The 21,410-nt window shown below is 44.3% G+C and overlaps 1 protein-coding gene across 2 annotated transcripts in view; it reads right to left on the bottom strand.

Moving 5' to 3' along the window:
• Positions 1-21,410, bottom strand: part of cep85l (centrosomal protein 85, like) — a 97,828-nt gene that overhangs the window by 67,231 nt on the left and 9,187 nt on the right. For both annotated transcript variants that reach the window (XM_063222860.1, XM_063222862.1), the window contains exon 2: positions 19,860-20,018. In XM_063222860.1, coding sequence (XP_063078930.1) covers positions 19,860-20,018 — 159 coding nt within the window. The remainder of the gene's footprint in view (positions 1-19,859; positions 20,019-21,410) is intronic.

Raw genomic sequence — 21,410 nt, 5'->3', positions numbered from 1 at the left:
CTTACCACTGTCTACTCCCCAACACACACACACACACACACGCAAGCAAGCATGCACGCACACACAATAATTACCAGATGTCCTTCAGTCTGTGTCTTCTGTACTTCATGGAGGGTGTGTGTGTGTGCCAGATGATTGCACGTAATGTATAGCCTGGCCTCGCACCATACGTAAAACTGTGGAGCCAACGATTGCCGTTCAAACCGCGTTGTGACCGTGTTAAGCCCATGCCAATGACCAGCTACACTCAGAATTAGACAGAGCGCTGTAATTAAAGAACAGAGCCAGGCCAGATTCATGGCCCAGCTACAATCACCTCCTATGGTGCAAGTCCAGACCCAGCCATCAGGCAACAAACCCTATTCAGTTGGGTTGCTCTAGTTTACTAGGCTATGGCCTACTGTAGGTGCCCTTCCCAAAGATTAGGGCAGTGTGATTGGGATGACCTGTCACCGGGGCTGTATTGGGTGTGCTTTGACTAATGTCGAGCCTGGCTCTTCAAATGCATCCTGAGGTGGTGAAATTGGATTGAGCTTTTCCAACAGCTCAATCTAGCACCAGCCATACTAATATAGCAAGTCAGAGGGAAGAGCGGACAAATGAATTGCACATTCAACATGTAGCAGCATACAGACACATTTGATAGACGAGGGTTAAGAGGGTTGAGAAACTCCATGTTGGCCAGACCAAGCTCACAGAGGTTTGTAGTCGTGAGAGATAGCCACACTCTAACTATATTGCTTGGCCCTGGACTTCATCCTCTTCCCCCATGATTATAGGCCACTGACAGGGAGGAGTGGTCTTCATGATCTACAACTCTGACATTAACCACCACTGCACCACCCTCACACAGATGTGCCAGCGTGTGTGCATGTGCGTGTGCATGTGCGTGTGCGTGTGTGTGTGTGTGTGTGTGCGCGCGTGTCTGTGTCTATTTTGGGGTAATGCTGAAAGAGAGAGACAGTGTACATTGCTGTGTGTGTGTGTGTGCGGGTTCTGAAGTAAAGAAAGACATTTCAAAGCTTCTGAAGTCTTCTGGACCCATGCTGGGATAATCCCACCCTATCCTGGTACAATTAAATCAAGCTACTGCCAAAATAACAAGGGTGGATAGAGACAGTGGGTGGTGGTGCAAGTGGATATGTACTCATTTATTTACTTTTACCCTAGATTTACTTGCTGCTTTTAAGTCTGTGCGTGTGTGCGTGTGTGCGTATGTGTGCGTATGTGTGCGTGTGTGTGAGAGTGTGTGTGAGAGTGTGTGTGTGTGTGTGTGTGTGTGTGTGTGTGTGTGTGTGTGTGTGTGTGTGTGTGTGTGTGTGTGCTTGCGTGTGTGTGTGCTTGTGTGCGTGTGCGTGTGCGTGTGTGTGTGTGTGTGTGTGTTGCCTCCGGGACCAATAGCAAGGCTGGCCAAATGCACTCTTGTATAGGAGTGTTCATTCAGCAATACAAGCAGAGGAGAGTGAGAAAGGGCAGAGAGAATGGAAGAATGGAGGAATGCAGAGAGGATGGAGGGAAAATGTGCGAGAGGGATGGGTAATGGGTACTGGAGAGGGTGAAAGCAGACGGATGGAGTGCAAGAGGAAAGAAAGAGGGAGGGAAGGAGGGATGGAAGTGAAAAGGACAGTGATGCAACGCTGGGAGGAAACGATGACACAGGGAACGGGAGGGGACGATGTGTCCGAGAGCATCCGGCCAACAGCAGCAGGCATAACGCAATGCCCACACACACACGCACACACCACACACGCACACACGATTTGTGATTACTGAGTACATCTAAAATCTGGAGTCACACACAGACCACAGAAACAGATAACAGACAAAGGGATGAGAGGGAGAGAGGGAGGGGGAGAGAGAGAGAGAGAGAGAGAGAGAGAGAGAGAGAGAGAGAGAGAGAGAGAGAGAGAGAGAGAGAGAAGTGGAACTAGGATTAAACAACTTGCATAAACACAAGTAGATCACACCCTTTTCTTATGCAACTCTTAAAAGGAAGACACCCCAAAACAGTGATAATTCCCAAACTGCGCAAAACCACTTAGATGAAATTGAAAAAGTTACAATGACCAGGAGGAGGAGGGCTAAAAATAAGACTCCATTTGGGCTTAGGAGGAAAACGGGAGGATGAGAGAGACTGAGAGAGAGTGAATGAAACAAGAGAGAAGAGGGGGATAGCGAAAGAGAATGAATGAATGGGTAGGGACTCGAACGAGGACACCACTACACTAATCCTCTGCAGTGCTCTCTCTCTGTGTGTCTCTCTCTCTCTCTCTCTCTCTCTCTCTCTCTCTCTCTCTCTCTCTCTCTCTATCTCTCGTTTTCTTTCTCTCTCTCTCTTTTTCCTTCTCTCTCTCTCTCCAGCTTTTCCCCCTCTCTTTCTCTCTCTCTCTCTATTAATTTCCATAGCCAATGTCCCCCCTCAAGGTCTTTTCACAGTGAAGAGCTCTACATCGGTTTAATAAATAATTGCCTGATTCACAAAGACCCACTTTAGCTTTTATTTCCCCTTATTCTAAATTTGTTTTCCTGTAAACATCTAAGGTGTTTTTCTGGATTGTCTCTATTCCTGGACAGTGCACTTGTCGGCTCCCTCAGGCCAACTGAGCTCATTTAAATGAAGTCACACTACGCAAATCACTTTCATATGTAGAGGTTAATCTCAACAGTATATTTTCCTATTTGTCTTATCTCACTATTTCTCTCACACAACAGCTCTTAGTTGGTCTAGCTATCTGAGTGAATGAATTAACTGCTAAATTTACAGTGCAGACGTTAGTATGTAAACTCGTTCCTAACTTCAGTGCTGGATCATTCTGCATATTACTGTTGGACCATAACAGACGACAGGAGGCACAGAAGGCATCTTTTCTCCATTTACTTAACAGCCGGGTAGCCAATGCCAGTCCATTCTTGCTGAAAAGAGTAAACCACAAAGCGGGGAGAGAGAAGGACAAAACAGGAGACAATAACATGAGACAGACCGAGAGATGAAATTATGGATGGAATAACATTATGAAAGAGAGAGAGAGAGAGAGAGAGAGAGAGAGAGAGAGAGAGAGAGAGAGAGAGAGAGAGAGAGAGAGAGCGAGAGAGAGAGAGAGAGAACAGGAGACACAGAGAGAAAAAGGGAAGAAGGGAATGGGGAAAGAGGAAGAAGAAACGAAGAAAGGAGACTCCCTTCGGACAGCTTCCCAGAACGATGAGGGAATACAACATGTGTTGGACAAGGTCATTGTGGACAAGCGTGGGTGAATGTGATCTAACTCCTTAGATGGCCACCTAAAGAGCTTCTCCCACCCAAATCCTGGACATTCCACAGGCAGTTCCCACTGCAAGTCAAACTTCAAAACCTCCCTGACTTTTCCATGACCTCCCTTGACAACAAAACACAACATATCCATGCCCTGTACAATAATGAAGCAATAAACCCAGAGAATAAAGCACAGTTGAAAGACAGTGTTAGGCAGAGAGAAAAAATTGTCCATTATTCTCTACAATGTACTCAAATATCTCAAGAAAAAAAGGACATTTGATGATAAGAAGGATTACATGGAAATACTGTAGGTTTTGGGGAAATTACGCCTAAGATGCTAATAGTCAATTCCCTGATATTTCCCCACTTTTGTCCACAAAAGCATCAAACTCTCTGCTTCCCATGCTGATGGAGTGAAGTGCCTGTCGCACACACATCCTTTCTCTCCCATAACAACACCACTCTGCAATGACTGGGTTGAGGCTATTACTGTCCACTCACATACAGGTCTGCTGACAGCTTTGGCCAGGCCCAAAACATTCATTTTAAAGTCCCCCCTACATCACACTGTACTTGTACAGTGACAATAAAAAAAACTTCTACTTTTACTATTTCTCCCCATTCTCTTCTTTAAAGGGACACTGTGCTGGAAATGGTCAAAAAAGGTACTGCAACTATACTGCTCATTGAAACTGGGCTGCCTACTGCCAAATTTGATCTTAACATGAACATTTACTAAGTAATAAACAAATATTTCCTTGTATGTTCCAAGTAGAGTCATTTTTGCAGCTAAAAATGGCTATTTTTGGAAATTCAAAATGGCGGACCATGGAGAAGATCCCCATTTTCATGTATGAACAGTGCAATTTTTCCAGTCATAATGAATACTTAGAATTTGATGGTGGAGGTAAGTATTCATGAAAAAGGTAACATTAGTGAATGGGCAGCATGAATTCTTGAAATAAACAACTGAAAATCTCACACAGTGTCCCTTTAATCTTTACTTTATTACTCTGTCACGGACTCACCACTGAGGCAAAGAAAGAGATCTTATATAAAACTACGGGGACAGACCTGTGCAACTCCAAAGGGATCTGTTCTAGTCTACTTCTGCATCGGAGCTAGATGGCCCCTTTCTCTTGGTCTCTCTCCTATTATTTTTAGTCTGTCACAGGATGGGTGATCTGAACTCATTATTTTCTCTGGGGGAGGGACTTTCCCAAAGACACAAACCTGATGCTGTCTGCCACTGTGCAGGCTGCATAGGTGTGTGTGTGTGTGTGTGTGTGTGTGTGTGTGTGTGTGTGTGTGTGAGTGTGTGTGTGTGAGTGTGTGTGTGTGTGTGTGTGTGTGTGTGTGTGTGTGTGTGTGTGTGTGTGTGTGTGTGTGTGTGTGTGTGTGTGTGTGTGTGTGTGTGTGTCCGTTTGATGGATACAAAGTGATTAGCATGACTCATCTTTTCTTTTCATTCTTTTTTTTTACATATCAGAAAGCCCTGTGGCTGCCCCCAAAGAAGTCTCAGTCACAATGAACACAAACCGTCCTACCAACGGAAGCCTGGGAGGACCAAAAAGGGGTCAAATATCAAAGCGTCCTTGTGTGCAAGTTACTGGCCATAGAGCGGTTTTGACAACAAGCGGAATAGATGTCATCGGGCCTTTCTAAACTGGACAAAAAGGAGGGAAAAACGATGGCAAGCGAGTTTGCCAAGAAATGCCAGAGAGCTGAGTCTCCTGAAAGACTGAATTAAAGAAAAGAAAAGAAAAGAAAAGAAAAGAAAAGAAAAGAAAAGACAAAAAAGGACAGAAAACCACTCAGTTTCCCTGGAAACCCACACACAGAGCTAGAGAGATGTGGACTGCTGGGTAAATACCAATCAGGCCACCAGTGAAATCAGCCCTTTTAGGAGGACACACCATTTGTCCTCAACTGCAGCAAAAGGCCAAACACATCGTACGACAGCAACCCCCACCCAACAACAACAACATGCACCCCACAAACACATGCGCACACTTCAGCACTACTCTCCGTTACACATATTTAACAGCTCTGTCAACAGCCCTTTTGTGGACTTACACACAGCTACACACAGCTACACACACACACACACACACACACACACACACACACACACACACACACACACACACACACTGGAGAGTATGACCCTACTCTCTGTCACACACTTCTCTGTCATCAGCTCTACTGTTGGCTTCAACAGACTGTTGTGCCATGTTGCTATGGATCCTCCCTCTGCATTGTAAAGGGTACAGCCCTCTCCTGGGCTCAGTTCAGAGCCTTCATCACAGATCAAAGACAAGGCGGGTTTATTTGTCGAGCGAACTTCATCTAGTCATCCACAAAGGCAACTATAAAGAAGCATCTGAGTACAACCATGACACTATATCTTCAGTCTCTGGATTTAAGACCACCAAGAGTAGAAGCATCAATTTTACATTACCTGGAATGCTTATCAGCACAGCAGCTAAAGGTTGCTTCACCACATAACCCTGCTTCAGTAGGATCAATCCAAGGCCAACTCTGGCCTGCTTTGAGTTCCGTTCTTTGGCCTCTCTCTGCTCAGAGCTAGGGCCTTAACCACAGAGCCAAGCCTGATGTCAACCCCAACGCAGCACTACTTTCTGTACCACTCTCTTTTTGATGGCTAAATAAAAGCATGTATGTGTGCAGATGTGTGCTGATGAATGTCAAGCCGACTTTGCACAATGTGTATTACGTGTACGGAAGTGGATATGAGTGATATGTTGAATCTGTGCATTGTGTGCATGCTTAATTTCCCTCAAGATTAAAGTTCATCTGCTCTGCTCTACAACATTACTGTAAAGATACACTACTACTAACATTCTTACTATTGGTCAGGGGGGATTCAAACCAGCAACCCTCTGATTTCCAAAGATCAGTTGTCTACAAACTCATTGCCCTTCTCTGGCCATGCCATCAGGCCCCAACCCCCAGCCGAGGGGCAGTAGGGCCATCACATCACCCAAATGGGAGGCAGGAGGCTCACAGCAGCAAATCCCCCTTAATGCCACCAGGATTACATCTCCAACGCCATGTTGCACAAGCACAGCCAACTGTGTTGTTTTGTGAGACCTGCGATAATGGGCCTGTAAATTACCAAGAGAAGAGAGAGGGAGGCTCCATCCATGCTGGATTTAACTTCACGGCCAGCTCGGACTTTACACACAAAGCACTTAACTGAAAGTTACACCAATGAAAACACAGCTGATCTCACAACATCACCACAAGGTCTAGACATCTACACTGGATTAATATCTGTAACACTGTATGCATCATTCACAACTGTCATGCATTGGCCAGAAGGACAATCACCAGAGAAAGCAACATCTCCACAGACTTGGTTCTAAGAGTTTAGTGTAAGCAGCTGTACATTCATCTTTGAGCTAGTTGCTTACAGCATAACCTCTTGGGACAACATGACATAGATGAATAAAAAAAGTCAGCCATTCTTCTCCACTTTTCACTCCCTCTGTCTTCCATGTTCTCTCCCAGTGCCATTGACAGCTTTGGTCAAGCCAGGAGAAAATGGGCACACACACCCCCAATACATAATGTAATGGGCACCCAATTCTGCGCCCCGATCCACTACCTGGGCCCAGGGCAACTGACTCCTTTGTCCCCCCACAACCGTTTTTCCTATTACCTCTTATAGTGTGTAACCGTAACATGCAGATGCCCTGGCCACCTGAGTACCACAAACTGTGTCAGTAGCACCTCAGCTCTGCTCTCTCCCTCTAACAAGCTCCTGTGCCCTGGAATAGCAAGGGGAAAAGAGGGGAAAGAGGGGGAGAGACGAAAGTATGGCACAGAGGAAAAGGATGACAGCTTCTGGCTGGCTCTCATCTGCAATGTCCATTACAGAGAGAAAGGCAAAAACCGGCAAGCCTCAGGGTGCTAAAAAACACAGCAGTTTGAATAACACTCACACACACACACACACACACACACACACACACACACACACACACACACACACACACACACACACACACACACACACACACACACACACTTAAAAACAGTAAACCTGCTTCTCTCATTAATCTTACTAAAAGCCCTTGATACAGATACTGTATCTGTCTTTATTAATTTTTATTTTGTATTTTGCTCAGTTCTCAAAAACACGCTGCTTGATGTTAGCAATACCACCGCAGTCTGAAAGAGAGCAGGAGGTGGGTATTGGGGAACAGGCAAGCAGTAACTTAGATCCTCCCAAGGCTGCGACAAGCCATCACCATCACTCAGGAGTGGGCGTTTGCAGTGTGCATTCATTTAGAAAATACATCCACCATTTGCGCGCGTGTGCGTGCGTGTGCGTGAGTGAGTGAGTGTGTGTGTGCTTGTCTGCGTACTCAGGTGGGTTGCTTGGGTTTATGCACACAAAAGGCAATCTGTCAATAACAGACCGCTTTTAAACCTGGGGCATATGTTACACCACACCTATGAAAACCTTCCTTGATAGAGCTGTCGGTTTGTGAAAGGGAGTGTCCGTCATCATAAACCCGTTGAAATGCACGCGTTTGAGGGGGCCAACTACAATTAAGTTAGCTGCTGAAAGCCTGGCCGTGGATCTGGCAGCTGCGTCGACAGACTGCGTTCTGACCTAGGGAGAGAGGGAGACACAATAACCATCGAATGTTTGTCTACCACCAAACTATGACCGTAGGCTTTTGTTGCTAGAGATTCTATTGAACACCACAAAGGATACATGGAAAAATGGTTACACTTTATTTTTCACCCTTTCATGCAGATCCTATATTATAACTTTGTCATCCAAATTGTAATAACCATGACTTAATCTGTTACTTTTGTTGTTATGATGAGAGCTCAGCTTTCTGAGCAAATTATAGTGAATAGGATCGCCGGTCATACCATCTGCATAAAAGGGCTATGGTCCCTGTTAAAGGAACTGTGTCAATGCATGTAAATATTATGGACTTGCACTGTACCACAGGGTTAGCTATGTACAAACCCCAACTCCGATGAAGTTGGGACGTTTGGTGAACAGTGAATAAAATCAAAATGCTATCATTTTCAAAACATTCAATCTATTCATCAGATGGAGAATAGTAAAAAGACAACATATTAAGTGTTAAAACCGAGAAAAAATATTGTTTTGGGGGACATATGTACTCATTTCTAATTTGATAAATCCAACACGTCTCAAAAGAGTTGGGACGGGGACAATAAATGGCAGCAAATATCGAGGAAGACTAAAAACAAAACAAAAGACAACACTTAACAGTTAAATACATTAACCGATGAGATGATTTTATATAAAAAACAGTGTTGATTCCTATCTTGGACATGATTTCACCAGCTTAAATGGTGGGTGTATTCCTTGTCATGTTTTGCAATGTTTTCCTTTCTGTAGTGCTTACAGTGTGACAGGTCTTGACCAAAAGCCCACCATTTTATCACCTGCTGGTCCTTATGATGGAGCCAAACTGTTAAAACATAGTAGAGAATGCAATTTGACCTTACTATGTGGCAGTAATCGAAGATCTCCCTTCAAAATATAATGCATGAGTGGCTTTTCATGCTGTTTAAAACCCATTTATACCATTCAGCACTGTATTTAACTCTACAAATGAGTGAGAACATCTTAACCAATGGTCTACTGCACCCGCATGCCATCATGGAGGCTGACTTTTGAAGTTAGCACTAACACAAGTTGGATGGTCCATTTTCACTGTAGCACAGGATGTGCAATGCTCTATTATTGTCTAAAAGAATGGCCTTCTACAACTTCTGCTGACTTCTGTAAGCAAAGGACAGTTTCCCATGTCTTCTGGGTTTATTTCAAGTGAGCTCAGGTGCTTAGGAGAATGTTACACCCCTGTATCATTTGCACGCATTAAGCATTCTTAATATGGTCAATTTTCAATAGCTCTAGCACTCCAGGAATTAGAGTGAGACTACAGCCAATATATATTTCATGGCGTCATGAACCTATACAATGATTTTAGTAAGAAAAATATGTCTTATATACACTCAATCGTGGTAAATCAAAGGGAATTCAAAAATGTATGTAATAACTATGGTAATTATTCCCTTTGCATCTTTAATTCGGAGTGACTCAGCCTCTCTGTGATGATCTTATACATGGACACCTATATTGTCCGTCAGTACAATTCATTTTGAAATGTTCTTCTTTGTTGTTTGATCTTATTTGGATGTTTACTAAATTTCACTGATCCCCGTCCCAACTTATTTGAGACGTGTTGAATTTATCAAATTAGAAATGAGTACATATGTCCCCCAAAACAATATTTTTTCTCGGTTTTAACACTTAATATGTTGTCTTTTCACTATTCTCCATCTAATGAATAGATTGAATGTTTTGAAAATGATAGCATTTTGATTTTATTCACTGTTTACCAAACGTCCCAACTTCATCGGAGTTGGGGTTTGTATGTAGTACATAATCAAATTACATGTTGATAGATGTAGACACTACAAAAGTCAAATAACGTGTCTACAAAATTTAGAGTCATTTTTTATGATACACAAATCTAGATCTATTTCAAGAAATAAAACCTGCTTAAAGGGACAATGACGTCTTTATACAGTATTCCATGTTAGTCCTTACATCACAGTAGGAGAGGAAATAAATAACAGTCCACATAACTAACGGTTGTAGAGGAGAGCATACATATGGTACGTTTAACAGTTTTTCTACGTCTCAAAATTGAGACTTTAGTCATCTCTGGGAGTATTCTTACCCATCTATTAATAGTGTGCATTTGCTTGCATAGTATACAGTTAAAAGTACAGTGCACCATTCCCAGTTACAATCTATATATACCCTGTGTCATTTACAACCCCACATGGCCTTATTCAAACTCCTTATTCGTATGTTTTCCAAGCACAGTGCCATGCAGTGTAAAGCCATCGAAGAACCAATCCTGATGTCCAGACCATTGTGTCATTAGGATGCTCTGTTGAACTCTGAAGCTCATGGTCTTAAGATTTCAGGTGACAGACGTTCAGGCCTAACGTCAGGAGGGTCTGGCCTCTCATTAGTGAGATGGAGCGACGGCAGCTGGTGGAAGGAAGGAGGGTTCCTCTGGGTTTGGAAGGAAGGGGTGAAAAGGGGCAGGCTATCCCTTCCTCCCCACCCCACCCCACACCATCCTTTAACACCTTCCATCCCCCAATCAACCACCCTGACAGACATCCTCCACATGCCTCCTCAACTAGCCAACCAAGAGACCAACCACAGATGACTCCCTGAGTAATAACATTACCCTTAATCGGTTACTTAGGACTCTCTGTAATAGCAATGTTATCATGCAGTTGAGCCTTTTCAAGACACATTGAAACAGATACCAGGCAGACCCCTCTGCATGAAAGGGTTACGAGTCGACCCCGCTACTACCCAAAAAGGCACCCTTCACCAACCCCACGTGCCTTCTCCACCGAACAAACAACCCATTACCCACCGAACAACATCAAGGGATGGCCAGAGTCCTAATAAAATTAACCCTTTTGTGTCTGCCGCACTCACCCCGATGCTAATGACCAATGGGGTAATTGGTTCAGAAGTCCAAAAACTGCCGCAAATCTCATTGAGAGGGAAGGGCAGCTAGATTTGGAGCCAGCCTCCCTAACTAAGCTCCTCCTGGGACAGGGCAAATCTCTCATGGGGATTGCCTTGAGCTAGGGAGGGGGCTGTCAGTTACTGACTACAAATTGAGCACACACACCCACCCACCCAGCCCTCCCATTCTCCCCTAGCAAAACTCTAATGAGATGGACTTGGAGGAGGCTGGCTAATCTACGAGAGGGGTTGCCAATCTGGCAGGCTGGCTACATTAGGCACGATATCCACCCCCCCCCACCCGAGACCCTAACATGGAAGGGGGAGGGTGATGTGGTGGAGGAGGACGTGACTGTTGAGGAGGAAAGGGGCAAGGGTCACGCATGCATTACACCGCAACACATGGAGAAATGGGCAGAGTTGGATTTTTTTTCCTTCATTTCCACACAATTTAAGATGGAGTCCCCATGTGTTTAGGGGAGAAATGGCTTTTGCCTGGACGTGATTAGCATCGACAGGAAAGGACAAAGGACAACGACGAGGAGAGTGCCATGGCCTCGAAGCTGATCATTACTCACAATTGTTCAGGCATTTGGGCTTTTGAGCCTTTATAAGTAAGACAGGATAGGAGAGTAGACAGGAAATGATCAGAAGAGAGAGGAGTAGGGAAATGACACAGGCTGGACTGAAACAGCTAGGGCCTTGGTCTCCAAACAAATCCGGCCCAGGCATGGCAAACATTTGGCCCGCCATAACAAACATAAACATAAAAACATGGATGTGTGTGATTTTCCATCAATTAAACTTCAGTGGGTCATATCTCTCCAAAGTATTCACAGAGAGTATCTTATGCTAACAGTCTCATAACAGACATTGACAAGAAGGGAAAACGGAAAAGCGAAACTCTCTTCTCTGTCCGGGCATCTAACTTGTTTCTCATTGGTTTGGGGCGTTGGTTTGGACCGCAGCCTCACTTGCTCTACATAATATGTCCCTCGGAGAAAAATAATTGCAGACCACCGACCTAGGGTATATGGGCATATGGTACGAACGAATTAGCATGCTGCATCACAGCACCCCCACTTTCATCGTCTTTAACATTTACCTGAATATATGTAATGTGAAATGTTGTGTATAAGGTCTTTGTGTCTTCTTCTGTATTTATGTATGTATGCTACTGGACACCTTAATTTCCCTCGGGATTAATCAATTATACTCTACTCTACTACTCTACCTTCCTTATATAAGCTTAGCTAGAAAGGGACAAAGACCTTCAAAAAAGACGCAATTTTCAGTTCATAAAGCACAACAACAACATTACTGCATTCATAGCGTGTCAGTGAGTCTGCAATCCCTCCTCCCATCAGTCAAGGGCATGGGTGCCCATTCACAGAAATCTCTGGCATCTGTTCTTCCTAGCTGGGGTTACCTCTGTGTGTATTCCCGGGCGCCTCCGCGTGTATTCCTGGGCGCCTCTGCGTGTATTCCGGGCCGTCAAGTTGTACAGCTTTGATCACCTCGGCTCTGACCTCAGCTATCCTCAGCAGCAGCCAGTGCAACCGGACTCCTCTCCCTGTCACTCGGGGACCTGACCAGGGCCAGCCATTGAGCACCGAGAGACACTTAGAGCAGTGGTGCCCAACCCAACCCAAGCCTTTCGGTCATAGAGTACCCCCCTCACTCATGCTCTACATCTTGTCCTCCATCACAATGTGAATAACAATGTTCTGTTATTCAGTTTTTTCTATAAACCCCACGCAGTGTGTTCTGTGGTACATACTACACCCCTGGTTGCGAAACACTTAGAGGATTTACAGGACCATCCCACTATGTGACCTGAACTGTGCCAGGAAAGAATCAATGCTAAAAAGGGAGACGGGGGGCCGACTCAGAGTTGTGGTAGGGGGATGAAGGCAAACTCACAATCCAAATCATAACTCATAAAAGGTTTTTGAGATGCTCATAACTCAGAGAGTGTTCACTATGACAAGGATTTTCAAAGCCTTTACACACAGATACTGCATCTCTTGAACTTCTGGTGCGGGTGCGTGTGGACCGAGTCCACTTGACTAGAGTAGTGCCCAAATGGCAGAGGGAACTGAGAAACATTAGAGGACAAAACATTAGGCTTTGAATAGGTACAGCTAAAGAAAAGACACAGTGTAGCTCAGGGAAACAGGGAATGACTGTGTATGACCACTCCAGCATAACGCTGACATTTACTACACAGATCAACAATCCTGTTAAACTCAAAGCACTTTCACGTTCGCCATGTGAGACTGAATGGCAATGTTGTTCCTTCAGTTCGGTGACATCTGCGACCATTTAGGGTACCCCTTTTATGAATGCCGTTCAGGTCTGTCAGTAATTGAACATAATGATTCTGAGGCTGTGGTTCAAGAGATTAAACTCACTTGAAAGGAAATTGAGAATTGTGGGGTTGGGGGTGTTAGGGAAGGGGGTGAATTCGTTTTGCAAGTCAAGATCACAGAGAAATCTGGACTGGCCTCTTTATTGTGCCCGTCTGATGGTCAATCTCCTGACACCTACCAAAAAAACAAACAGACCTCCTTTTATGTTTTGTTAACGGTGTGTGATCCGGGGGACTCAGGAGTGGGACTCAGGAACACTCCGGAACTCTCTCTCCTCGATGAAGAGAGAGGAGGCCCAGAGCTAATTATGTGGGATGGCGCTCGCTGCCATAGCAAAAGTGTATAATTAGTGACGAGGGTCAGGCCAGTGGCCTAGTTCAGAAACAGGAGGAATTTCCTGAGCCATCTTCTGGGTCGGCATCCATCCAGCTCATTTTTAAAATGAGGCAGGCTGGGTAGAGGAGGGAATTCTGTACTACAAGGCTCTACAGCTGCGGCTCCCTTTGAGGAGTACGATCACAAATAAGTGATTGGAACTTCAGCAAAATACTCACTATGATCCTCTGCAGGATTTTTAATGCTATGTTCTATGGGAGCTGCAGAATGTTGGAGTAATATTCTAGAACAGGGGATGTCAAACTCGGCCCACAAAGTCATTCCAAATTGTAATTTGAGTTTGACACACCCCTGTTCTAGAAGGTCTGAGGGGGGAGGAAATCCTCATTCTTCAAAATATTAATAATATCTTTGTCTACAGTGACTGACTAATGAGCCAATATGAAATCATGCCTGTCTCTTACCATACACACAAGGCAAAAGTTTTCATCAAGCACCAGGTTTAGCTTGATAGTAAGGATAATATTGTCCATCCATACCATACAAATCTCCTCATGAAATTTCTCCCGAACCCTGAGAAAGCTCTTATCTTCTGTGACTATTCATTCATGAACACAAAAAAACACCTACTCATCTGCACTAACCTGCTTTGGCTGTGTAGTCTGCCTTTTTCGCCCACACATTGCTTGTTGCTGATTATGGCCTCGCTTGTTAAGTTGCTTTGGATAAAGCGTCAGCGAAATGTAATGTAATTTTATTCCAGGCAGCAGGCACAATTACAACCCACTAAAATGAGATCATCGCATGGCAAGAGTGTCCTCTGCCATGTTCAAGATCAACTTGGTTACATGAAACCAGCATCCTTTCGGCTTTTATCAGGCTTAGTGGAACCCCAGCCTCTCTCGAGACAGTAGTAACCGGGCAGTGGGTGGTGGAGGGCAGGAGGGGAAGAGGGTTACCCGACACCCACCACCCCCGGGGTAAATGATTCTGTCTGAGGGCAGGAAGACTAAAAGCCACTGCCAGTAGATGATGGCTCACAGATGGATGCTCCTTCGTCAATGTCGCGACCTTTGATCAATGAATTTACCTACTTAGTTTTTCTGAGGCAAAATCTTATTTTATTTACAAATTTAGTTTACTATTATTTTCAAAAGGAAAAGAACACCACACAGAACATGTCTAACACTGAATGTTGTAAATTTCTAATCTTGTTCTGAATGTTAACTACTGTGTGGAGAGAGGCTCATCTGGCAGATCTGGCATCAGTCTGAGAATGACTACAGCTGACTGAACAAGCCAAGCCAGTGGTGCCCCCGCGCCCTCCTCTCCACGGCACAGCTACGCTGGCTGACCCATATTCCTGCCCTACATCACGCATGGCATTCCCACGGCAGAAACCTGCCCCCTTGCTTCTCGTCAGCCTGACGTGCGAGATGCACACGCAGGGGGGCAGGGGTCACAGTGCAGGCCGAGGCTCAAAAAAAGTCCAAAAGTGCTGGTGAGCAGAGCAGAGGCAATCCCCAATGTGGCCCATCCTGCTCCAGGCCCCCCTGGCAATGATGCACTTACTTTCTTAAGGAACGCCAACCAGGCCAGGAAGAGATCATTGCAATGCTCACTTTAGCAGGCGGGACACGGTTTCATTGAGTCTAACCCACATTGAGTCGAAACCTCATTGAGTCTAACTCACCCACCCAACGAAATAGAAATGGTCTGGGCGAGGTGGACCTGGAGGCAAATGCAAGACGATACAGGGTAATAAAAAAGGCTGGAGGAAACTGATCGTGACAGTGGCAGTTGAAGATCTTTCAGCAGGGACTCACTGAAGTATTGCAAAGCTGTCATCTCACTATATCAAGTCAGATAATTCAATTTGCTCAGACTAGCCCATCATTTCCTGTGGATGACAGTTTATAGTGCATCCCATAAAGAAATAACTCATATTCATGAAAAAAACAGGAATCATATTGTTGATATTGAGAACATAAAGATTAGAATATACAGGTTTATTATGGGAGATTGTGGCATCAAAATCAAACAGCCAAAATTATTTGCAGCCACTGCAGATGCATGAAAAATTGATAGTACAAGACCAATTTGGGATTCCTTTAAAAAAAAAAAGACACAGGATTCAAACAAATGTACAGGTTTCACTGTACAGTATGGCAAATCTGTGTTGCCGCCATTTACTTTTGGTGAAAGGACAAGCAAGACAACGAGAACACTTACATGCAGGTAATATTACTATTTTAAACAGAGTACTGGCAGTAGGGCCTATTTGGATTGCCCTGGGTCATGTTAAACTTCATCCCAAAACTGGACATATTCCGGGAGAATATTCCAGTGGCGTAACACTCTACGCATGTAAATGAAATATTTGTGCACTTGTTCTAAACCGAATACTGACAATATTTCAGAAAGCTTGTGGCAAGTAACTTCACTCAATGTGGTTGTTGGATCTTACTCTGCAATATGCTTACTCTGTGCCTGTGGTTCTCAGCCAGCTAGGAGGCATCCAATTACATCAAGTGTGGAAAAAAAAGGGGGGGGGGGGGTGCTGGGTGGTTCTAGTTATTATCTTTCCCTCTTTTGGCAAAGAGATCTAACGAATGTAATGCTTCCTACACACAATGGCAATGCCACTGCAAAAATTGCCCTACTTCCCTGGTTGTTGAAATGCACCAGTGACTAAGGCAGATGTCAAAACCTTCCAAAACCACTTGAAGGCCCACACTGTTGAAGAATCTGGAAAAATCTCTCGTTTCTAGAAACATTTTTTCAACATAATGGCAACATTTCTGATCTTTGCTCACTTAAACATCCAAAATGCACATTTTAAGAGCAAAACTTTACAATAGGGCCGACAGACACATTTCATAACATTTTCATTTTGCATTTGCAACCAAGATCGGATGGCATCACATGCTACGTCATGCATATAAAACTACAATATAAGGTATTGGACAGATCCAAAAATGGTGTCCGGAAACTGGAGCATGCTCCATCATGTGAAACAGACAAGCAGCAAGCATGACCTTAATTTATGAGGAGGGGGGTAAGGGGTGGAGGGAAAGGCTGGTCTGCATTGCAAGGCCATGGCTACCGTACCGCAGAGTCAGTCAATCAGTCAGCCAGTCAGCCAACCGTCTCCCCCCACTGCACTGATGTTAATGAGATCAATTTGAGCCACGTGCCACCTCAATCAATGGGAGTGTGCCGACTAGGGAGCTGTGCACTGCTGAACTCTCAGCCAGCATCGGCTTCTCACTCGCTCACAAAAGAACACTCGGGCCGTTTGTGTGTGCCACCGATCCGGGATAATCTTTTTTGTGTGCAAGGCGAGCTGGGTTTTGGACCCGCATGAATGTGAACACTGATGCCTGACCCCAGTGGGCCAGGCAAACCAGGCTGGGTTAGGGTGCCAGTGCCACTTCGCAAAAGGGGCAAAAGGGAGGAAAGGGAGACCAGCAGTTGGCAAAAACACTCTCTCTGTGTTGCTGCATGGCAAGTAGACTGGTCTTACCATACCCCATACTAATTCAATACAACAAAAGGGTCTGAACCTGGAAAACTGAGGATCGATACCACCTCTGTTCACTCTTTGGACAAGTTAAGATGCCTTTTGAGGTCTATAAAGTCATGTCCAATGAGATCAGGCTCAGCCATAATGTGTAGGATTTTTTCTTTTTCAAAAGGTATTTTTAGTTTTTGTTTTTATGCTTACATTGATTCGATAGTGAAAGAGAGTGACAGGACATTAGTGGGAGGGAAAGACACGGAAGAATCTAGAAATGACTGCAGGTCATCGGACTCTAACCTGGGGTCCCTGCATTTTATGAAATGGTTTTAGGCCAATGAGCCAACACGCCCCAGGAAATGGATAATTGAATGGAGGGGGAGCATGTCACCTAGTGAATAGCTTCTGTGGGTAACAGCAGGGAACGGGGGGTGGGTCACTTGTCCCGGGCCCAGAGAGATGGGGGACCCAGAAATGGGTCACCATTATATTGTATCTATTAGGTGGGGGGCCTATCAGATTACTTTGTCCCAGACCCGGCCAAAGGTATCAGCTGCCCTGGATAAGAGCTAGTATGAGGGGAGAATGCAGACTGGATGCTGTAGTCGTTTACCAGGCCAGACTGAAGGGGGCAGGGATAATATGTGGTGGGAGTGTTTCATTTAGTGGCCCTGATGAGATACGGCTTGATTTTGCCTCCTGCTCCAGGCGACCAATTAGGAACACATGACTACTCTTGCTGTAGTTAGTTACCCCACAAACCATTCCCACGGTAACAACAGTCCCTTTGGGAGGTGCCCATAACACAGAGGTGCCACACGGTTACTAACGCAACATGGAGGTAGGTGGGGAAGAATCCATTTCCTGTTGCCCTTTCTCGCTTTACCCAGAATCCTGTTCAAGACCAACTTGAATCTTTCAACCACATAATTCAAAAGCAGCCAGCCCAGCCAGAAAAAAAAGAACAGCCGAAATGTTAAGTTATTCCTTTCTGCTTGCTTAATTGAAGGCCAGAACAATGATGAACCTGTAGTGGATCCAACCATGGCACAGTCCTCTCTCTTCAGCACTGACCTACATGTCTATGGTCCTTTGTCTAAGCAGCCTCCAGGCTACACTACACACTATGAGGGACAGCTGGTCTTAGTTAAGGCGATGTAGACTAGCAGCCTTGTCCAGGGGAAGCCACATAGCACAGAGAGAGAGAGAGAGAGAGAGAGAGAGAGAGAGAGAGAGAGAGAGAGAGAGAGAGAGAGAGAGAGAGAGAGAGAGAGAGAGAGAGAAGACAAAATGCACTTGTGTGTGGACATCTCTGAGGATAAACGCATTCATACATGTTACTTAAGCGAAAGAGTTAAGTGTGTGTGTTTGTTTGTTCATAGACATGATCATGGGAACTGTGCATTAACCTTCACAAAACTGATAAATCCAAGGCTTTTTGATATCCAAGGCTATATTCCAAAATCCCAAACAAGCAGAAGATGTGAGCAATATTATTATATAGTCTACTATCAGCCACTCACCCTAACTAACTATTGGATTATCCAATGTTTCTTTACTACCTAATCTACACCAGATAGATTCCCCAAATAGCATTAGGATTTTGTTCAAAAAACCGCACCATTCTGAATCCTTAACAAGACTGCTTTTGTCCATTTCTGACCTTACAATAATCCACAAGAGATATGGATCTAAACCATGCCACATCTGAAACATCTGAAAAAGGCTGACAAAACAGAAATCCAGCATGGAGGGCAAGAGGTTAATGTGGAAAGACTCATCAGAACTACCCATCTCCCCTTCACTTCCTTCCGGCAATTACATCCAAATACACTACAACAATGTTGTACAAGACCTTACATGACATGGTAGGGTAGGCAAACCAATTAAGATAAGCATTAAGGCTAACGAGACAGGGCCTTGACAAAGAACCATTCGTTTAAAAGGATCCTAGAGAGCTTTCCAGGCGGCGGGTATATATTTAGTGGATTATAAAGACAAAGCAGCTTGGTGAACCATCTTCAGCAAACCTCCTTTTAGCGTTCATGACTCAACTTGACCTGGCGAGACAGACTTATGACATGAAAAGTTTAGTCTGGTACTGCATCATTCAAAGCCAGACATTGTGGGTGGAACCAACTTGGCGCTCAGACTGCTCACCTGAACGCAATAGGCCAGCACAGGCAGGTATTCACTGTGCTACCCCAACGACTACAGATTACACACACATACAAGAACATTACACTGCTACACATATTCAAACAGAAACCAACAGTCACTGCAAAGATTGAGCTTCATGATTGGAGGACAAATCCCATTTCTCCCAGCTGGGTCATCTATCTACATGGTGCGAGGCTAGACCAACCAAACCAACCCACCAGGCAAAAACATTTTCTGCCGCAACGCTTTGTCTAGTTCTCCTGACCAGGGTTGCATTTTTCGAAACCATAGTTGATAACTACGTCAGTTACTTTGTTGTTTGCAATGCAATTTCCCATTATCCACTACCCAAGTTGCTAACTGGCTAGCAACTACAACTTCAAGAAACACACCCTAGAGTTGTAGAAGTACTCTTCTTGCAGATGTAATTACAACACTAATAGTATGATATTACAAACTTGAAACCATGTAGTATACCACTAGTGTTGTAATTACCTTTGTAAGAGTACTTCTACTTCACACAACTCTGCTCCTGACTTTCAGCACTGCTTGGCGGTCATGCGAAACTCATAGAACCACAGTTGCACGTAACAATCGTTTAGTAGGGTAGTATACGACTCCACAGCTCCTCACCTTCCACACTGTCGGAGCAAGATGTGCCGAAGCCGGTGTCGCCGCTGTCCGAGGCCGTGCTGTGCCGTCTCCCACGGTTACTGCTGCCGGTGGTCACGGAGGAGGACTGCCATGCCGACTCGCATCCTGGTACCCATCCGGGTGACGACGTACTAGAGCCTAATAAAAACAAACGAAAAAAGTTTTACAGACTATTACACACATGAAGTGATGACTGAGAACAATCTCTGATATGGACAAAAACAATCCTGTTTGCCTAATTTGTTAAAAAAAAAGTACACAAAATGTACAGTGGTGTCACTTTACTTTAAACCACAGAGGCAGAGTAACAGCTAACCAACTGTGATATGAAGACAAGGCAACATGGTGGTATTGAGCACAAATAATAAAAGTAAAATAAATAAACACACAACTTGGCATTACCCTTATCTGACGATACCATCCTGAGCGATTTACAGTTATTACAGAGATTATGATAGTCCCTAGCGCAGTTAGTGAGGTTAGTTTAGGTGCCTGCCTCGTTGAAGACCATTTCAGCCTTGGACAAAGTATCCAACTATCACCTCTCTAACCATAGGATCATAACTGCCACACAAACATTACAGTAAGTGATGGAAGAGTTCAATATCAATGCATCAAATATAGGTCTAACAAATTATAAGCAAATTGATACCACAGCAACTAAACACAGTTTTGCATGCAGGTACTTCAACGTGGCTAAGTTTAAACGTGTATCCACACATCCATGTCTCAAGACACATGTAGTGCAATTATTCCTTTGCCAGGATTCGGTGACTTCAAAAACAAAAACAATACTCATTTTTTCCCCCAGAAAAAAGGACGCAGTAAACAGTTACGCAATCCTCATCATCTTCATACCGATAAGGCCATCTTAACCCAAAGCCCAGGGTGAACTTTTTTTCGCTTCTTACCTCACAGGTCATGCACTTGAACTGAGCTCAACTTAACACACATCAGTTAAGGTTGATCTGACACCTGCCTCGTTCACCCAGGTGAGGTTTTCACTTAGAGAGTAGTAGTCTTTACTGACCAGTATGAATGGTCCGTCTTGCCTAATACGGTCTCTCCCTCTCGCCCTCATGTTGTCCTCCATTATCTGCCTGTAATCTATTTCGAGCGTCTAATCCATCCAGGGCCTCGTCATTAAGGTCGTCCTAGTTAGTTACTGCCTGCCATGCAGGCGGCCACATGAATGTGCGTTTTAGGCCTTTCCGCACCATGCTTCGTTGCCATCAGAATCTCTCCAGTTTCACTGCATGTTACACTTCTTGGTATGATGCATGTGACAAATAACCAAATAATGCAATATTCCTTGGACAATTCTTTGTAATCCTTGTACTATTGCAACTTTTTAAGGGTTAGAAATTTGAAATGAACTATTTGCTTTTGCTAATTCTTAAATGACGGTTTAAATGACGAATGGCAGTTTATTATTGCTGATATGACATAATGTAGAAACATTATTATGAGCAACCAGCCAAAAATGTTAACCACAACTTAACCCATTAAAACAAGGCGTTATAAATTTGT

Source organism: Engraulis encrasicolus, chromosome 18 (genome assembly GCF_034702125.1).
Source record: "Engraulis encrasicolus isolate BLACKSEA-1 chromosome 18, IST_EnEncr_1.0, whole genome shotgun sequence".
Classification (NCBI taxonomy): Eukaryota; Metazoa; Chordata; class Actinopteri; order Clupeiformes; family Engraulidae; genus Engraulis; species Engraulis encrasicolus.
This window is presented reverse-complemented; position numbering and strand designations above follow the sequence as displayed.